General features: G+C 42.9%; 1 protein-coding gene across 2 annotated transcripts; it reads left to right on the top strand.

The window, feature by feature from the left end:
* Positions 1 to 4404: 4404 nt before the first annotated feature.
* Positions 4405 to 18266, top strand: RWDD1 (RWD domain containing 1). Of its 2 annotated transcripts, XM_084890171.1 has the most exons (8): positions 4405 to 4705; positions 5946 to 6073; positions 12770 to 12835; positions 13770 to 13900; positions 15743 to 15886; positions 16518 to 16650; positions 17340 to 17402; positions 17968 to 18266. In XM_084890171.1, the coding sequence occupies exons 5-8, from the start codon at positions 15761 to 15763 to the stop codon at positions 18087 to 18089; spliced, it is 444 nt and encodes a 147-aa protein (XP_084746297.1). In that variant the 5' UTR covers positions 4405 to 4705; positions 5946 to 6073; positions 12770 to 12835; positions 13770 to 13900; positions 15743 to 15760; the 3' UTR covers positions 18090 to 18266. The 2 variants fall into 2 exon arrangements, with proteins under 2 accessions (XP_084746297.1, XP_084746296.1); XM_084890170.1 differs by lacking the exon at positions 5946 to 6073 and having other exon boundaries at positions 4414 to 4705.
* Positions 18267 to 18283: the final 17 nt, after the last annotated feature.

The following is an 18283-nucleotide window of genomic DNA, read 5'->3' as shown; positions in this document are numbered from 1 at the left end:
AATAAAATAGAATTCTGAGTTCCAACAAGATGCCAGTATCACATCTGAGTCTTTCTTTTTCCACTTCCACTGGACCTGCATGTACAAGGGCTCACCTTCAAGGCACTGTGCTTCTTAGCAAAGTGACATTTCCGTGCACAGTGAGGCATAACCTTGGATCTGAGCCACTCAACAGCCAGTAGCACTGATTCTATTAGCCACAGACTACAGGCTGGACTGAAAAGCTCGGGTATTCTCTTTCTCATGCAGAGAGTGGCTGAACATTATAATCCATCCATTTGTTTTCAATAGGCCATAGTTTAAAGCACATGTGTCAAACACAAGGCCTGCGGGCCAAATCCAGCCCGCCAGGCCTTGCAATGTGGCCCGCACCGCGCTGTCATCACTGCACTCCGCTGTCAGTTTATGACATTGTCAGTTTATGACTGTTCAGTAAACCATTCGGCCCCCGATTTAGGCTGGATTTTAGATTTTGGCCCCTTCTCTGATTGAGTTCGACACCCCTAGTTTAAAGGGTCAAAATGAATGTCAGGAAATCATCCTCTCTCATCACTCATATGGTCTTATACAAGTCAGTCTCTCTGGGACTTAAAGATCCCTGACAAGAGACAGGGGTGGTGATTAAATTGTGGGAGTGGGTGATTAAACTATTTTGAGTCCTGGACTCATTCAAAGAGCCATTCCAGGAAAAGCTATTTTGAGAAAATATCCAGAAAAACTGCACTCGCATGCACACACACACACAGGCTCATACACCTCGGAGTTTGAATACTGTGGTAGACTGACTATCGGCTTCCCCAAAGGTGTTCATGTTCCAATCGCTGGATCTTGGGAATGTCACTTTATAATTTATATGGCAAAAGAGACACAGCAGATGTGAAGTAAGGATCTTGAGATGGGGATAACATCTTGGACTATCCTGGTGGGACCGATATAATCATGAGTCCTTATAAGAGGGCCACAGGAGGAATCAGTGTCAGAGAGAAGGCAAAGTATCAACAGAAGAGGAGTGTGGAGGCCTGAGAGTGATGCCTGAGAAATTAGCCACGGCTGGCTGTGAAGATGGAGGGGGTCATGAGCCAAATCAAGGAAATGGATTCTCCCTGCGGCTTCCCAAAGGAACACAGCCCTGCTGACTGACAGCTTGATTTCAGCGCCGAGACAGGGTCTGACCAGGAAAAAACATATACTGTTCTTACAGGACTCTGAGACAAATCTGCCTTGGTTTTTTTTTTGTTTGTTTGTTTGTTTGTTTTTATATTTCTTTATTGATTTCAGAAAGGAAGGGAGGAGAGAGAGACAGAAACATCAGTGATGAGAGAGAATTGAGCGGCTTCCTCCAGCACCACCCCCACTGGGGAATGAGATGGAAACCCAGGCATGTGTTCTTGGCCGAAATCAAATCCGGGACCCTTGACTGGGCAGGCTGACGCTCTATCCACTGAGCCAAGCTGGCTCGGGCAAATCTGCCTTGTTTTAAGCCACTGCATTTGTGGTTACTTGTTAGAATGGCAATAGGAAATGAATACACATACCAACACATTTCAATTTATGGACACACATGCCTGTCATGAATGACACCCTATGGATTAAGACCTCTTGTAGTTTCTAGGACAAGCATTCTGATCCTGCATTCAGATGCTCCCCCATAGGCAAAACGCTTGCTCCTGTAAATTAAATGTATTTATGTTATAAAACACACTGCATTCTATTTTTTAAGGAGGTTTAAAGTGCAACCCGGGCATGTGCCCTTGACCAGAATCGAGCCTGGGACCCTTCAGTCCAGCACTCTATCAATTGAAAAATAATAGCTAGGGCTATTATAAAATATTTTATATGTGGACATATTCCATTGGAAATGTGAGAAACAAATGCCAAAGGGGGAAAAATCACCAATCTGGATCTATGAGGTGCTTTATTGTATATACACTTAATAAATCCAGAGTAATCGGCTTTTTGATTTTCACTTTGAAATCTTCAAATTTGAGAAAGCTGCCTACAAAATAAGCATCTTGAAAAGATCCCATGAGATCTATATTTTGTTGGGTCAAAAACCATCCAAGCATTCACTGGCAGACCTAGAACAGTAAAATCTTGTAGGCAGTTCAGTAGTGCCTGCCATCAGGGCGTTTTGCGTTCTGCCTCTTTCTCATGATTTTCTAGGACTCGCCCACGTGCCAGTTTCTTCCTTGCCCAATGCTCTCCGAGCCCCTTCCCGGAGCTTGGCGAGACGGGGTATTCTGACCAGGGGTGCCAGCATCGTCTACAGCACCCAAACCCGCCGGGGTGGCAGCGGGTCCTGGCTCTGGGCGCCCACCGTGTGAGCGCCCGCGCGGGTTGTGCGCCTCCGACCGGGCCGTCCGCTGGGGTGGCGTCTAAGTCTTCCCAGGCTTACAATCGCCCTCCAGATCCCCGTCCTCCTGTCTCTGACGGCGTGGACGTGCCGTGCACTCCCAGGTTGGCCAAGCGCAGTCATGGCGCCGGGATCAGACCTGGCTCCGCCTGCAGGCGCCCGCCCAGAATTTGAACCTTCATTCACACAGCTCCGGCCTAAGTCATCGTCGTCTTTGCATAGATGATCACCATAACCTCCTCACTGGTCTCCGTGCTTCCAGGCTTTGTCCCGCTTACATACATTTACACGTGGTAGCTAAAGTCATGTAGGCTGACTGTCCCTCTTCCAGCTAAACCCTCCAAGGACCCTACGCGACCTGTAACCCACCCCCATCCCCACCCAGTTCCCGGTGCACCAGCCACACAGGCTTCCAAACGCCGCGTGGGCTCCGGAGCAGAAGCTCTGCCTTGTTCCCTCTGCCCAGGAGCTCTTCAGCCGGTAACAAACCCTTCATCTATCGGAGCGGAGGAATCCAGGAAAATAAGCGCCGTGCGTTTGCGAGGTGACTTGGTGCCTTGATTCTCATCATCTTCAGAAGAGTTACTGCTCTCCCTTCCCCGCCTCAAAGGTTAAAAGAATGCCCCGCCAACCCTTAACCCTAAAGTGTATCTGAATGTCCGTTTTAATGCATTCCTCTGCCATAAGGAAGCTAAACTTCCTAACCCAAGACCAGGATGCCCGCCAGCGCATGGGACATGTTCATTTTAGAATGATGAGAGTCCTGACTGGTTTGGTCAGTGGATAGAGCGCCGGCCTGCAGGTCCCAGGTTCCATTCCGGTCAACGGCTTGTACCTTGGTTTCGGGCACATCCCCAGCAAGGGGAGGGGTGGTGGTGGTGTAGGAGGCAGCTGATCAACGTCTCTCTTTTATGGATATTTCTAACTATCCCTATCCCATCCTCTCTGTACAAAATCAGTAAAATATATTAAAAAGAATGATGAAAGAAAACGTGAGAGCCTCACCATTGGAGACCTTATTACAAATTGTTTCCCCCACTACCCAAGTGAAACCTGATTTCATACAGAAAACAAAACAAACGGAAATATAAAAAAAGTGTGAACAATCTCCCAATGTTGGGAGTTATTTTCCGCTCTTTTCTTTTCTTTCTTTCTTTCTTTCTTTCTTTTTTTTTTTTTTACTTAACCATGTCCCTTTATTATAATATAAACATAGTTACTTAATATTTTTCTCATAAAAGTAACACGTTAAGCCACTTGCTAAGCTTTTGCCACTAGGGCTCTTTGGAAAGCTTCTTTGTAACGGACGCGATACACTTACAGACGACATGTATACATTTGAAGCACAATCCTCGGCTTTATTGTCCCAAGTCAAAGGTCCTGGACAACAGTCCTTGTGCTGACACTGTCACATTGCTTATCAAAACTGTTCCTGACATCCGCGCCCTCTCTATCAATCCACAGAAACACGCAATCACGGACCCCCTTCAATCCGCGGACAGCCGCGTTCCCGTTACAAACTTAGAAGGGAAGCTTAAGGGATGTGAGTGGGGATCTCAGGACTTGAGCCGATTCCTCCCCGGATTCACTCGGAGGAGATTCGCTATTCCGGGGCCGGCCGATCCTCCCGGACCCGTGGGACACCCCGGCGGGGCTTCCCTCCCTCTGCCCACTGCCTTCTGCACCGCTCCGCGCCCAGCTCCCGCCGGACGCCGCGGGCCTGGGAGGCTGAAGCGTCGAAGTCACCCGCACCCCACCATCAGCCCGCACTGACAGCGCGCGCCGGTCTGCCCCACCGGGCCACCCGATCGCAAACGGAAAACCCGGAAACGGCGGAGGCCGCGAACTCCCTCCCCGAGCCTCCGCCGGCGACACCTCCGGCTCCGGAACCCGAGGCAGCCCTGACTCATCGAGCGCGGATATGCGCGCGGAGGGGCCTCGCGGGCTCAGGTCCCGGCCCTAGGTGTCTGTGACGAACGCCTGACCCCGATCCCTCCCCGTCCCTGCGAACCCGGAGCGGGCGTGGCGCAGGCGGCCGCTCAGCGCCCCGCCGGCCAGGCCCGACGAGTCGAACGCGGAGCTCGGGAGCAGGCGGAGGCCGGCGCGGGGCTGGGGCTCAGCTGGCCCGCCTGGCTCTGGGCTGCGGGCCTTCGCAGCCGGGGACTCTGCGCCTGCGCCCGGCCGGCCGCTGCCCGCTCTACCGGCGCCGCCGTGGTCCCGGCTGCGGCGCGCCGCCTGGGTGTCTGGGCGATCCATGGGCAGCGGCGGCGAGGGCCACGATGACAGACTACGGCGAGGAGCAGCGCAACGAGCTGGAGGCTCTGGAGTCCATCTACCCCGACTCCTTTACAGGTGACTTCGGCGGCCGCGTGCCCGCCGCCGGGAGTCCCGGGCCGGGCTGGGGTGGGATGGGCCGGAGCCGCCGCCGCCGCCCTCGGCCTCCCGGGCCGCGATGGGGAAGGACGGCGAGGCCGCCTCTCCCGCCCCCTCTCCCCTGGCTCTTCCCTCGGGGTGCTCGGGCACTTGGGGCCACTCCGCGGCTGCTGCTCCGCCTGCTCCCCGGAACCTCCAGGTCCCGGCGAGGCTGGCCAGGTCCCCGGAGACGGTCAGGCCCGGAGCCCCATCCCGGGCGCTTGGGTGTCGGTGTAACTTACAGCCACCGGAGGCTGGACGAAATGAACGCGAAACATACATACTCCACGTGGGAGAACGTAACTCCGCTCCCAGAGCCGCCCGTCTTCACATCCTCCACCTTCCTTGGGGGGAAGCCGTTTTCCCTGCGATGGATCGTGTTTTCAGGTTTATGGGAATTCAGAGTAGTGTGGGTCTACAATCAGTTGGAGAGCAGCGTTGTTCTGGAAGTTGGTCGTTTCTAATCAATCAATCAATCAATCAGTCCTGGCGTTCTGCAGAATGCCCCATGAATGAGACCTGCAGGTAGGTTCACAGGGTGTCAGGCAGGAAGGGATATTAGACACCGTCCGGCCCGGGCTGCGTGCCGCCAGCGGGACCATGGAGGCTCGGGAAGGGAAAGGAAAGGAAGGAAAGGCGGGTGGGTGGCTGGCTCCGGGTCGGCCAGAAAGTTAGCGGCAGGTCTGATGCGGAGAGTTGGTTGGGTCTGGAACGCCTGTCCTGTTCCTTCACCTTCAGACAGGTGGGGTGTGGGATCTGGCTCCAGCTGGGATGAGGGGGAGCAGGTTACGTGGCAGGCTGGGGCTAATGGAAGATAATGAGACATTCATTACGTAAAGGAAGACACCACTTCTGTATTAAGCGGCGCTGCAGGTGATTCTCAAAGTGCAGCATGACAGCCGTATCTGTACGGCTTCTCCCACATTACACTCGGCTTTTGAGAAGTGATCAAATGAAACCGGTCAGAGCGAGTGGAAGCTGGATTTGTGGGGTTTCTGTTCCCCATACCTTCCTTTGGGTGTTGTCTATCCTGGACAGTCAGAATCCAGCGTGTAAGGTTTGTTATTTCAACTCAGAAAACCCCACCCCGCCTCCCTTTCATTGTTTGGTGTAGTTTTCTTAGCTCTGCCTTTGACCACTGCTTGCAACGGTAGCAAATTTTGTTCTGCTTTGCCAACAGGCAGATGTCTCTCAGCTACCCCTGTCTAGCTCCAGTCCTGTTCATGTTCCCTCTCACCAGCAGTACAGCTGTGCTGTGAGGATGTTAATGGGATGAGTGAAGAGGGGTTTGAGAGTGTCATTAACTGGGTGAGTGTGTATGGAGTCTGGCTCCCTTCTCTAACCTTGCTTATATGTCAATGTCTAAATGAGTTGGAATATAGGGTCAGTGGTTGGATCTATTCTTAATTGTGACAAGTGGTCATTCCTGTTACATTGGAAATGTTACAGGCATGCACACTGTGTAGACAGAGTTAAGAGGCTTGAGATGTGCTCTTCTTTTCATTTCTTTGGACATAAAGTATTCCTCATTAAATACTGTGCACAAAAGCATTTATGAAAGTGATACATTTTAACCCTTCATCAGTCTGGTGGTTCGTTTGTATTGCGCTAGGCCCTGATACAGTTCAGTGTATGTAATTCTGGTGGGAGGCAGAAGTGCTTGAGGATTTTGAGTTAGGATAATAAAAGACTAATAATAAATTGATGACTATTTGACACCTGCAAGTATTCTGCAGTATCAGCTGAGCCCATCAGTCTCTGATTCCTATCAACGTCTTTGCAATAAATAAATTGTGATGTCTTGATTAATAGTTTTTCAAGAATCCTGCCTTACTTGTTAATCATGTCCTTTAGGAAACCCCTCAGGGAGAAGGCAGAGAACTTTGGAATAAAATGTTTCCGTGTTTAGTCTTTTGAAATCTTCAGGATTTTCAAGGTTTACTGTTTCACAGCCTTCTATTGTGTTGATGATTTTATACTTTTATATTTTTGGACCAGGTTTAAAGAAAGAAAGATTGCTTGTGTCAGTTAGCCGAGGAACACAAATTGACAGGTTTTTTTTAAAAACTACATTTTGTATCTCACTTAATATTGGATTTTTTTTTTTTTTTAGATATATTTTATTGATTTTTCACAGAGAGGAAGAGAGAGGGATAAGAGAGTTAGAAACATCGATGAGAGAATCATCGATCAGCTGCTTCTTGCACACCCCCTACTGGGGATGTGCCCTCAACCGAGGTATATGCCCTTGACCGGAATGGAACCCGGGACCTTCCATTCCGCAGACCGATGCTCTATCCACTGAGCCAAACCGGTTTCAGCTAATATTGGATTTTTAATATTATACTTGGTAAATGCTCAATGCTGTTGAAGAAGAATATAGGTATACTAGATATATCTTTTTTTTTTTTTTTTTGATAGATGATTGACAGAAAAGCCTTGTTAAGCACGTTATGACCCTCTTGTGGAAGCAGGAGGCATAGTTTAGCCAGCTGTAGCCCTAGCCATATAGACCTAGCTTCACCCAGGATTGGTTGCTTAACTATCTGCAAAGAACTTTTGGTCCAGTGTTGCATATGCTGTGAATTCTAAACCTATCATAACTATAGCTTGACTGCACATTGATCCAATGTTTCCAGCTACTAGTCTTCCAAAGTATAAACAGACTCTCCTGTAATGCATTCTCCTTCAGTAGTGCTTTACTAGACAAGGCCCAGCTAAAGAAGTAGAATTTGGTTATTTCCATTTCTGTATCAAAATGTCTGGCTAGGAGAAGTTTTGTTGAAACATACGTGTTGGCTTTGGGCTAACCAAAAGTCTGGTCCCCGAATTCTGTTTGGCCTTACAAAGAGAGGTAATCCTGTATTTGCTGGGTCAGTACCTCAGAGTAGCAGGCGAGCCTTTAACATTTACAACTGCATCTTACAGATGGGGCAGAAGTCATCATGTGAAAGCAGTTTTTCTTGGCAGACACTTCCTAAGGAGCCAAGGGCCTGTTTTCATACGGGCTGTCTGGTACTTCGTTAAAACCTTCATGTCAGTTGTGTGTCCCTTTAGTGTACTTTTCAGCTACTCTACCTCCTTTATCTCTGTTTTTGACAGAATCCTCAATTCTGTCCCTCTGTCCCTGTATCACTTACTACTTCTACCCTCCCTGGTTCATTCCACCATGCCCAACAACCTGACTTTTTCTCAAACGCATGTGATCCACTTACAATGGTGGAAGGCTGGTATCTTTAGGAAGTCTTATCTTTCCTCTAAGTGCACCAACAGTAATGCATTGGAACTGGGATTATTCCTTCTGCAGACTACAGAATGCAGGGATCAGTCATCTTTGTAAGTCCATGCCTATTGTAGTCACTTCTAAGCTTTGGAATGTTATTCTTTTCCATGTTTTTTTTAAAATACATTTAAAAAAATTAGGTTTAGCTGTGACAGAAAACCTCAAATTACAGTGGTTTCTAAAAGGTAAAAGTTGCCAGAACTGGTTTGGCTCAATGGATAGAGCGTCGGCTTGGGGACTGATGGGTCCCGGGTTCGATTCCGGTCAAGGGCATGTACCTTGGTTGCGGGCATATCCCCAGTAGGGGGTTTGCAAGAGGCAGCTGATCGATGACTCTCTCTCATCGATGTTTCTAACTATCTCTCTCCCTTCCTCTCTGTAAAAAATCAATAAAATATATTTAAAAGGTAAAAGTTTATTGCTCTTGCACATGAAAGATAGTTGTGTAGTTCTCATCCAGAAATTCCTCAGTTCTTTGTCATCCCCAAGATGTGGTCACCCTCCTGGTAAAGATGGTAGCATTCCTTTTCCAGACTGTCGGATAGTTAAAGAAAATAGAGTTAAGGGAATTTCCTAGAAACTGTCAAAAGACTTACTTGCTTCCATCTCAGTTAGTTGGAAGTCAGTCATTTCATGAGACCTAACTGGAAGGGAGGCTGAGAAATGTATTTTTATTCTGTGTGGTCAGTGTGCTCAGTTAAAAATGGTCTGATTGGCCCCAGTTGGGTAGCTTTATTGGTTAGGGCATTGTCCTGATATGTCAAGGATGCCTGGGGTGCCCGTTCAAGCCCCTATCAGGATACATACAAGAATCAATCAATGAATGCCTAAATAAAAACAAACAACAACAAAAAACACAAATCTCCTTCTCTCTCTCTCTCCTCCCCTCTCCCCCTCTCCCCCTCTCCCCCTCTCCCCCTCTCCCCCTCTCCCCCCCCCCTCTCTCTCCCCCTCCCCCTCCCTCCCTCCCTCCCCCTCCCCCTCCCTCCCTCCTTCCCTCCCTCCCTTCCTCCCTCTCTCTCTCTCTCTTCCTTCCTTTTTCTCACTCTTAAAGAAAATGGTATGACTGGAGGAAGGGGAGAGAGGACTTGGTGGGGTATTAGCAGTGTTCTCCAGTATCCTTTTTTGTTGTTGTTTCTGGGTCACAGTTTTTTCTCCCTAAGGGCTGTTGGTGTAGTGGGTATTGCTAGCTCTGTCCTTAGACAAATCATATAACCTCTCCAATCCTCAGTTTCCATATCTGTTTAATGAAGAATAATGTAAATGGAAATACTTTATAGCTGTTAAATATAAGACAATCTTCACTGGAAATTTATCTTACTAGTTTCTGATTCTTCTAATATAGCTTTATAATTCCTCATCTTTATCAACAAATAGTTTTGATTTCCATTTTCATCAACTTCTGATGAAAATGGAAATCAATAGCCACACCTTGGAAATGCCATCTTCAAAAATCTGACCTCTGTGATTCCTCTTTCTGTCTATAAACTTTGTAGCCCTATAGTTCTTTCATCCCCGTACTTTTACTGAACATGCCTTTCATCATGATTTCTTATGGGTTAATTGTATATCAACTTCTTTCATGGTTCATCTTGCCTCCTATTCTGTCTGGCCCCAAAGGCAGGCAGTTAGAGACATTCTTGCTACCGCCCCATGTCATCATTTACCAAGTATTTACCCGATGAGACTGTCAAAAGCCCAGTCTGTTGGGAAGAGACACTGGATAAGAAATATACACACAGTGTGACGACTCTTTATGGAGTCTGTATAGGGTGCAGCAGGAGAGAGGGAGAGATGAGAGTCGTTTTGGAGAACTGGGGGTGATGAGGAGTCACATGAATGAAGTGTGGGGAAGGACTACAGCATGAGTGGAAGGAGGAGTCTGTGTTCAGTGGGCTAGTGGCTTGGTATTGCTAGAAGATACAGTGAGAAGTGGCGGTTGGGGAAAATGAGACCTGACAAGTAAGCAGGGACCAGCTCACACAGGGCCTCGGCAGGATTTAGACATGATCTTACAGGCCAGGCCATTGCCCATTTCCTCCCCGCCGAGCACAGGCACATACTCATCGCAGGCACATTGGAGGTTCACGCGTGGACACTGCCCTGTCAGACCTGGATCTTGATAGCTGGGGTGCTTCACACATAAAATAGTCTTTTCTTGAATTTGTTTTTACCTTTTCTTTTCATTTCTGGCACTTTTTCCTCCTCTTTCATTTCTCCACCCCACCTTTCCCCCCGCAAAATTTAGGGTTCCTTACAAAGCTGGTGTTGGTCCTTATTTCACTCTCCATTTTCTCTCCAGTCTTATAGCTTTAGCTTTCCCTCTTTGTGAATGACCCAAATTCAAGTCAAACCTACCTTTAGCTCCATTTGCTCATTTCTGATTGCATATCCAATACCTCCAACCGAAGCTACTCTGTGTCCCTCAGATGTCTCACATTGGATTTTTCTTTTGCATTTCTTATTTTGTCAGTGGCTCCACTTTACTCTCCCTGCATATTCAGAATGTCATTCATCACTTTGTTCCTTGCTATTCCCATTGGTGCCAGCCTCCTTCAGAACCTCATTACCTCTGCGGGACACTTTCATCAGCTATCGAGTTCATCCTGCCTCTGGCTCCTTTCTTTCCTTTCATTGTATGCACTATTGCTAGATTTAGTTCCTATGTTTAGAAATATAGTTCTGACCATATTGCTGCTGCTAAAAAACCAAAACCTGTCACTGGCCACAGCAATACTTTCAACTGTGTTTTCAACTATAGTTTTCCTCATTCACCTCACTCAGACATAGTCCCATCAAGTGGGATAGTTTCTTATTCCCTATTGTTCCTTAAGCTTTTCCACCATTAAACCATTACTGCTGTGTTAATCTACATCCTTTTCTCCATCTCTGCTTACCACTGGGCCTTAATTTATAGCCTAGCTCAAATGATTTCACTGGAATTTCTCAGCTGGGAAAAAAGAAGTTCTTTCTAAATGAAACTCTATAAAGTTATTAAGTTTTGCCAGTTACTACCTGTATAACCTTGGGAAAATTAGTAAAACTATTTTATCTCAGTTTTCATATCTATAAAACTGGTATGATACAATATTTAATTGATTATAAGACATATTTTTACCTCCCTGCAATATGAATTTGTCTTACAAAATATATCACATATCATAGTTTAATTGCAGCTTTTTTCTTAGTGGTACATAAAATAGGGTGTATCTTATACTTGATAGCCTTTTAAGCTTGGTGAAATACAGTAATAGTATGAAGTCATGGTTTTGGTGTGAGAATTAATAGATCTTTATGTAATTGCATAGCACAGTACAGGCACAAAGTAATGCTCAATAAATGTTAGCTGTTATTGGCTATAGGTGATTCCTAGCTTACCACCTCATGAAGTCCTAGAAAATGGTAGTAAATTATAATGTCATTGTGTTGAACCTTTATTTCTGTAGTTTTAGTGTTTACATTTCTTGACATGTAAATACTAAAGTTGGTCATGAAAAGAAATAAGAATGAAATACATAAAATATTTTACACATTTATTGTTTTTTTTTTAAAAGGTAGAGCCAATCATAAAAGCTTTATTATAATTTCTGTTCAAGGACTTTTTCATCATGGGCTGGCCTGCCTGAGGCCTATTAAAATAGGAATCCAGCTCTAGCCGGTTTTGCTCAATGGATAGAGCATCGGCCTTCAGACTGAAGGTCCTACGTTTGATTCCAGTCAAGGGCATGTACCCTGGTTGTGGGCACATCCCCAGTAGGGCGTGTGCAGGAGGTAGCTGATCTGTTTCTCTCTCATTGATGCTTCTAACTCTATCCCTCTCCCTTCCTCTCTGTAGAAATCAATAAAATATATTTTAAAAAGAATAGGAATCCAGTGCATCTTTTATCTTTCCAACAAACACCTCTCAAGTAATCGTAGATGTTCATCATTGTTTCAAGTACTTTTAAACTTCAATTAAAATGAAGGCATAAGTCTTAAAATTTTTATTGTTAGTGAATATTCATGAAGGCCTCAGAAGTTCTGGATTAGGGAGAGCTGACTGGTTTCCATAGTGACTTCTGCAGAGATCCCTGCTCTTTCATTTCAGAGAGAGGCTGCTGACGGGATTCCACCCAGTCAGGGGCCAGTGCTTTCCAGGCTGGAGTGGGGCACAGGCTTTTCTCATGGACTCAGCAGCTCTCATGGCTGCTTGACTTTCCTTGTTTATTCTTGTAATGGTTCTGAATGCGAGTTTTCTTTGTTTGGTTCCAGAGATGCTGTGGGAGAGATACCTAGAAGACACCAGCTCTAACAAATTAATACTTACCATTTGTCATGGAGATTCTGAATTATATTTCAGAGTATATAAGTACAAAAATTAGTGAGAATACTGAATATTTATCAGTGGCTAGTTTCCAGTAAGAAACGTCAAACTTTTTGTTATTCCATTTAGGAATTTTTTATAATATAATTTTCCACGTATAGTGGAGATTTTGAATGAAAGGTAAATTACTTAATTATTTTAATTGATTTGATAAAATTCCAGGAAGGTATGTACTATGGATATTTCTTTCCAGATTAAAGATTTAAATAGAAAATTGATGGATATGTTTCATCATTTGTGTGTTCTAGTTAGTCTGTATTTACGGAAATGGAATCAGTTTCCCTGAATGGATAGTGATATTTGGCTAATGAGGAAAGCATCTTAATAACTTACCCTCTCTATATATATTTTCCTGCAGTATTATCAGAAAACCCTCCTAGTTTCACCATTACTGTGACATCCGAGGCTGGAGAAAATGATGAAAGTAAGTCTAATAAAAAATACTTGTGGTTTTTCTAAGCCTCTCAGGAATTTTACTCATCCCAGAGCCATTCTGTGCTGGGCCTTGCAGGTGCAGAGGTGCTGGGTACTTGTTAAGAATATGGTGTAAGTGTGCATTTCTAGTTGGTAAACTATGTAAACATGACTTCTAGAGAAATAGAAAATCAGTAAAATACATTCTGATACAATACCAGTAAGCTTAGTTTTTAAAAGCAAAACAGAAATATTAATGATACATCAGATGGAGAAAAAGTAAGATATTTTTTGTCCAAAACAAGACTTGGCATATGTATGTATTCCAGTGGTTGTGTGGTATTTCATTCAGTGACTATTATTTTTCCATGACTTTTTTATCTTTGGACATTTATATTGTTTACTGGATTTTTGCTGCTATAAATTAGTCAAGATAAACACCTATCGGCGTGTTTCTCTCTCTCTCTTTAGAATGGATATTATACTGTTATTTAAATATATATATATATATATATATATATATATATATATATATATGAGAGTTAGGTGAAAAGTTTCTCACACAGCCTCTCACACTGTCTACTTCAAAACATGTCATCTAACAACCCATAGCATCCCCTGCTGGCGATGTGCATATATTATAGAAATATAGGCCCCATGGCTAACGCCGGCCGGGTCTTCCACACTGGGACCTGGCTGTAGTAGAGGCTTAAAAATGAGCCTAACACAGTAATTCTTCTGTGTTGTATTTTGCACCTTTTGTTCATCTTGAGGGTTTTAAAAATAGTCTAACTTGTTTTTCGTTAACCTTGTTTTTCTTTGCAGGAAAATCTTTTGTGCTTTTTATTGACATGTAAATTAATTACTGATTCAACAAAGATGTTGACTTCTCTATACTTGACACTTTAAGGTATTCATAGCAAACTGTTTTCTGGTGTTTTTAGCTGTACAGACTACCCTCAAGTTTACATATAGTGAGAAATACCCAGATGAAGCCCCCCTTTATGAAATATTCTCCCAGGAAAATCTAGAAGATAATGATGTCACAAGCATCTTAAAATTATTAGCATTACAGGTAAGGTTTGTAATGGATTATTTTTTTTAGTCTTAAGTATTACACATCAATTGCAAGAGTCAACAAATTCTATTAAACATGTATAATTAGTACATTAAAAAGCAGAATTCAGCTGAAACCGGTTTGGCTCAGTGGATAGAGCGTCGGCCTACGGACTGAAAGATCCCAGGTTTGATTCCAGTTGGGGGCATGTACCTTGGTAAAGGGTGTGCAGGAGGCAGCTGATCGATGATTCTTTCTCATTGATGTTTCTAACTCTCTGTCCCTCTCCCTTCTTCTCTGTGGAAAATCAATAAAATATATTTAAAAAAAAAAAAAAAGCAGAATTCATTATATGCAGATATATTTGTTTGTTTCCCACTGTCTTTAGACTTAAGCTATTCCTGTATCCCTGTTTTGAACTCAGTCAGCCCCATGACTTGTAAATATAAAAAGTCTGACAAGTAAAAGCACAATTTCAATTAGATTCTCAGAATATCCAGTTCCAGGTGCAGTTAAAAATTCCAGTTGAAAAGAATTGAAATTTTCAACCCCTCTGACCTATTGCAGGCTAGTTGCCTACAATCTGGGAAGAAGATTGGTGATTGATTTTTTTCTTACGTCTCCTTGTCCCTAAGTTTACAAACAGCAACAGTGGTTGTGACTCCTCTAAGAGGGGAGGTAATGAAGAAGAAAAATGGGTATTGGAAAGTTCTTATTTGGCTGTTTCTGTGGTGGGGTGGGCTACCCACAGTATTTAAAGCTGTCTCTTGCTTGGGTAGAGAGTTACCATATGTTCTTCAGAGTAGGGAGTAGGGAGGACAAGTAAAATCTTTACCATCTTAAAATCAAAGTCCTAGTTTTGTTTGTTTGCTCTAAGAACAAACAGAAAATATGTCTCCATCTTAAATGTGACTTGTGTATTTCCAAGAGTATGGCTCTTATTAATTTTGATACTTAAAAAATACCTGTAGCTCTCAGCCAGTGTGGCTCAGTGGTTGAGCATTGACCTATGAACCAGGAGGTCATAGTTTGATTCCTGGTCAGGGCTTTCAAATGACCAACTTCAAAATAACTTTGCATTATAGTCCTTCCATGAGTCAGAGATGCTTTTATATTTTGTTTTGAACATTTCAAATCAAAAGAAAAAAAGGTAGATAAAGATAAATCACAGAACTACCTATAATCTTTATAATTATACTAGAGGCCTGGTGCTCGAATTCATGCATAGGTGGGGTTCCTTGGCCTGGCTGGCGATCAGGGCAGTGGGGTGGGGGTATCACATGAGGTTGGTTTGCTGTGGGGAGGTTGGCTGTGGAAGTGCACTGACAACCAGGGGGAAGCTCCCACATTGAGTGTTTGCCCCCTGGTGGTCAGTGCATGCTATAGTGACCTGTCATTCAGTCACTTAGGCTTTTTTATATAGAGATTATGTTAGTAAATTGCTTTGGCCTTAAATAGTTCAGTTCATTGTCACAGCTCTTAAAATATCCAAAAAGAACTAAAATAATGAAAATATGCTTAAGAGCTGATTGCTGTTAACTACTGTAGGAAAGGTTTTCTGAATTCTATCTACATGTAGGATTATTAATCAGAATTTACTGAACTGTCTGGTTTAGGTTGGATATAGTAAATTACTTTAAAATTTTAAGATAGTGTTTATATATGTTCGGTTTTTAAATAATCATTTTTTCAAGTGTCTGAACTGATATGTAACTAAATTAGTAATCATATTATGAATGCACGGAACTTAGTTATTATGCTGAAACAATCTAATGGGTTGTTTTTATTTGTCTGAGAAGTATGCTTCTCACTACAACCCCTTTTTATTGTTGTTGCTTTTTTGTTTGTTTTGTTACATAGGCAGAAGAAAACCTTGGTATGGTGATGATCTTTACTTTGGTAACAGCTGTCCAAGAAAAATTAAATGAAATAGTGGATCAAATAAAAACTAGAAGAGAAGAAGAAAAAAAACAAAAAGAAAAAGAAGCAGAAGAAGCCGAAAAGGTATATTAAAAGCCATGTTTTTTTCACTATTCTCTAAGTCCGTCCTTCCTTCCTTCCTTCCTTCCTTCCTTCCTTCCTTCCTTCCTTCCTTCCTTCCTTCTTTCCTCACTACTGACAGCAACAGTTTTCTTCTGAATAGTGAAATAGCAATGGTGATATGTTGCATATTATCCGTTTTTTGTAATAAAAATTATAAATGGACTTTTCCAGAAGAAATTGCCAAAACCAATGAGAGTAGCCAGTGCCAGCAGATATCATATTAAACACTTTAAAACTTAAAACAGTTTTTCCTGTAAGTGGCTATATTTGTCTAGAACCGTGGTCAGTAAACTGTGACTTGCAAGCCATGTGCAGCTCTTTGGCCCCTTGGCCCTTGAGTGTGGCTCTTCCACAAAATACCACGGCCTGGACAAGTCTATTTTGAAGAAGTGGCATTAGAAGAAGTGGCATTAGAAGAAGTTTAAGTTTAAAAAAAAATTTTGGCTCTCAAAAAAAATTTCAATCGTTGTACTGTTGATATTTGGCTCTGTTAACTAATGAGTTTGCCGACCACTGGTCTAGAAGAGATCAGTAAGTCTTATTTTTTAAATTGTCTCACTTATCTGATGACCTGTCTTTTTTATTTTCCAAGCAATTATTTCATGGCACTCCTGTTACAATTGAGAATTTCTTAAGTTGGAAAGCCAAGTTTGATGCAGAACTCTTGGAAATTAAAAAGAAACGAATGAAAGAAGAAGAACAAGCAGGAAAAAATAAATTAAGTGGTATGACTCACCCTATTTCTGTTCCCCTTAAACATTTTGGCATTAGTTCCTATACAGCAAGAGGATCATTTGAACAGATTTCTATAAGACATTTTTTTATCCTCACCCGAGGATATGTTTACTGATTTTAGAGATGAAGTGAGAGTGAGAGAGAGAAACATCGAAATGAGAGAAAAACATCACTTTGTTGCCTCTTGCACCTGCCCTAACCGGAGATCAAATCTACAACCTAACTATGTGTCCTGACTGAGAATCGAACCCAAAACCTTTTGGTGCACAAGGCTACACTCCATCAACTGAGCCATCCAGCCAGGGCTGTAAGAAAATATACTTGGGCATCCAGGGGGGGAAAAAAGCTTTTTCTGTACGTGTTGATGTATTTTCACTTGTAATTATAATTAATATTTGTGGATTATCTTTGACCTTAATGTTATATACAATGTTAGATCTTGAGATACAGCTACCATGACTTCCAGGAGTGTAAGCCTTAGAAGTGAGAGAGTGTCACTTGTTTTTCTAGGACTTGAGGCAGACTGGGTTATCATTTGTTCCATTTTAAGGCAAATACATTTTATATGCATTTTAGCTCAGTTCATAAATTTATTGAAATTTCAGACTTTTTTCCTAGAGTGTTGTAGAAGATGGAGGAAAATTATGCTCTTCAAATTAAACAGATTTATTTCTTTTAGGGAAACAGCTATTTGAAACTGATCATAATCTTGACACATCTGATATCCAGTTCTTGGAAGATGGTAAGATAATATTAGAATTCCACATGTATATATTATACTGTTTTTAATATTAAACCATGAAAATCAGAGTAGTAATAAATCTTCCCTCCCAAGGGTATAAAGAAATACATTTGAAGAATAAATTCTAATGTTTGATAAATTTGTACATAAACTATAGCAATATAGTCTTTAAAGTTTTCTGATAACTTAAGCAAAATCAAAGATAGCAATAGATAAACAATTATTATCACATTAGCTTCTAACAACTTGTAAACCAGGCCCATGGTCAGCAATCATCAACTTTGTATGACCAGGACTTAGCATTGTCTTCAATTTGTCACATGCCACATCATAAATAATTTATTCTAGAGGCTTTTTTTATAACTGGATTTTTTTAGACTATGAACTGGAAACACCAAGTTGTTAAAATGTGTGAGTCTCTGCTGACCATTACAGACCATTGTTGGCCTGTAATGATTTGCAATAGCAATTTAATATTTCATCACCTCCCTTGCATGTGGAGAAGTTTGTATCTTTCATTCCCAAGTATAAGACTGAAGGTGAAATCTTTTGTGTTTTTTTGCAGCTGGAAACAATGTGGAGGTAGATGAGTCTTTGTTCCAGGAAATGGATGACTTGGAGCTGGAGGATGACGAGGATGATCCAGACTACAATCCTGCTGACCCAGAGAGCGACTTGACCGATTGATGGACCATCCCCGTCTGCAGAGGCTTGACTGCCACAGCATCTGTGGCTAGGCCGGGAGGGTGTTGATTTTCCTTCCTTTTTTTCTAAGAAAAAAAAAATTTTTTTTTCAGGAGAATATTCTTCTGAAAGCTTTCATCAATGAACTAATAAACTGACCTTAAAATTTCAAATATAAAATGTTCAATTCCTCTAAT

Source organism: Pipistrellus hanaki (assembly GCF_964339955.1).
Source record: "Pipistrellus hanaki genome assembly, chromosome: 7".
NCBI lineage: Eukaryota > Metazoa > Chordata > Mammalia > Chiroptera > Vespertilionidae > Pipistrellus > Pipistrellus hanaki.
Note: the sequence above shows the minus strand (reverse complement) of the source record. Positions and strands in the feature narration are given on the sequence as shown.

Coding starts and splice junctions, on each gene's coding strand:
- RWDD1 (XM_084890170.1), top strand. CDS start 4,633: ATGACAGACTACGGCGAGGAGCAGCGCAACGAGCTGGAGGCTCTGGAG. Junction 4,706..12,769: donor CTACCCCGACTCCTTTACAG/GTGACTTCGGCG, acceptor ATTTTCCTGCAG/TATTATCAGAAAACCCTCCT. Junction 15,887..16,517: donor AAGCAGAAGAAGCCGAAAAG/GTATATTAAAAG, acceptor TTATTTTCCAAG/CAATTATTTCATGGCACTCC.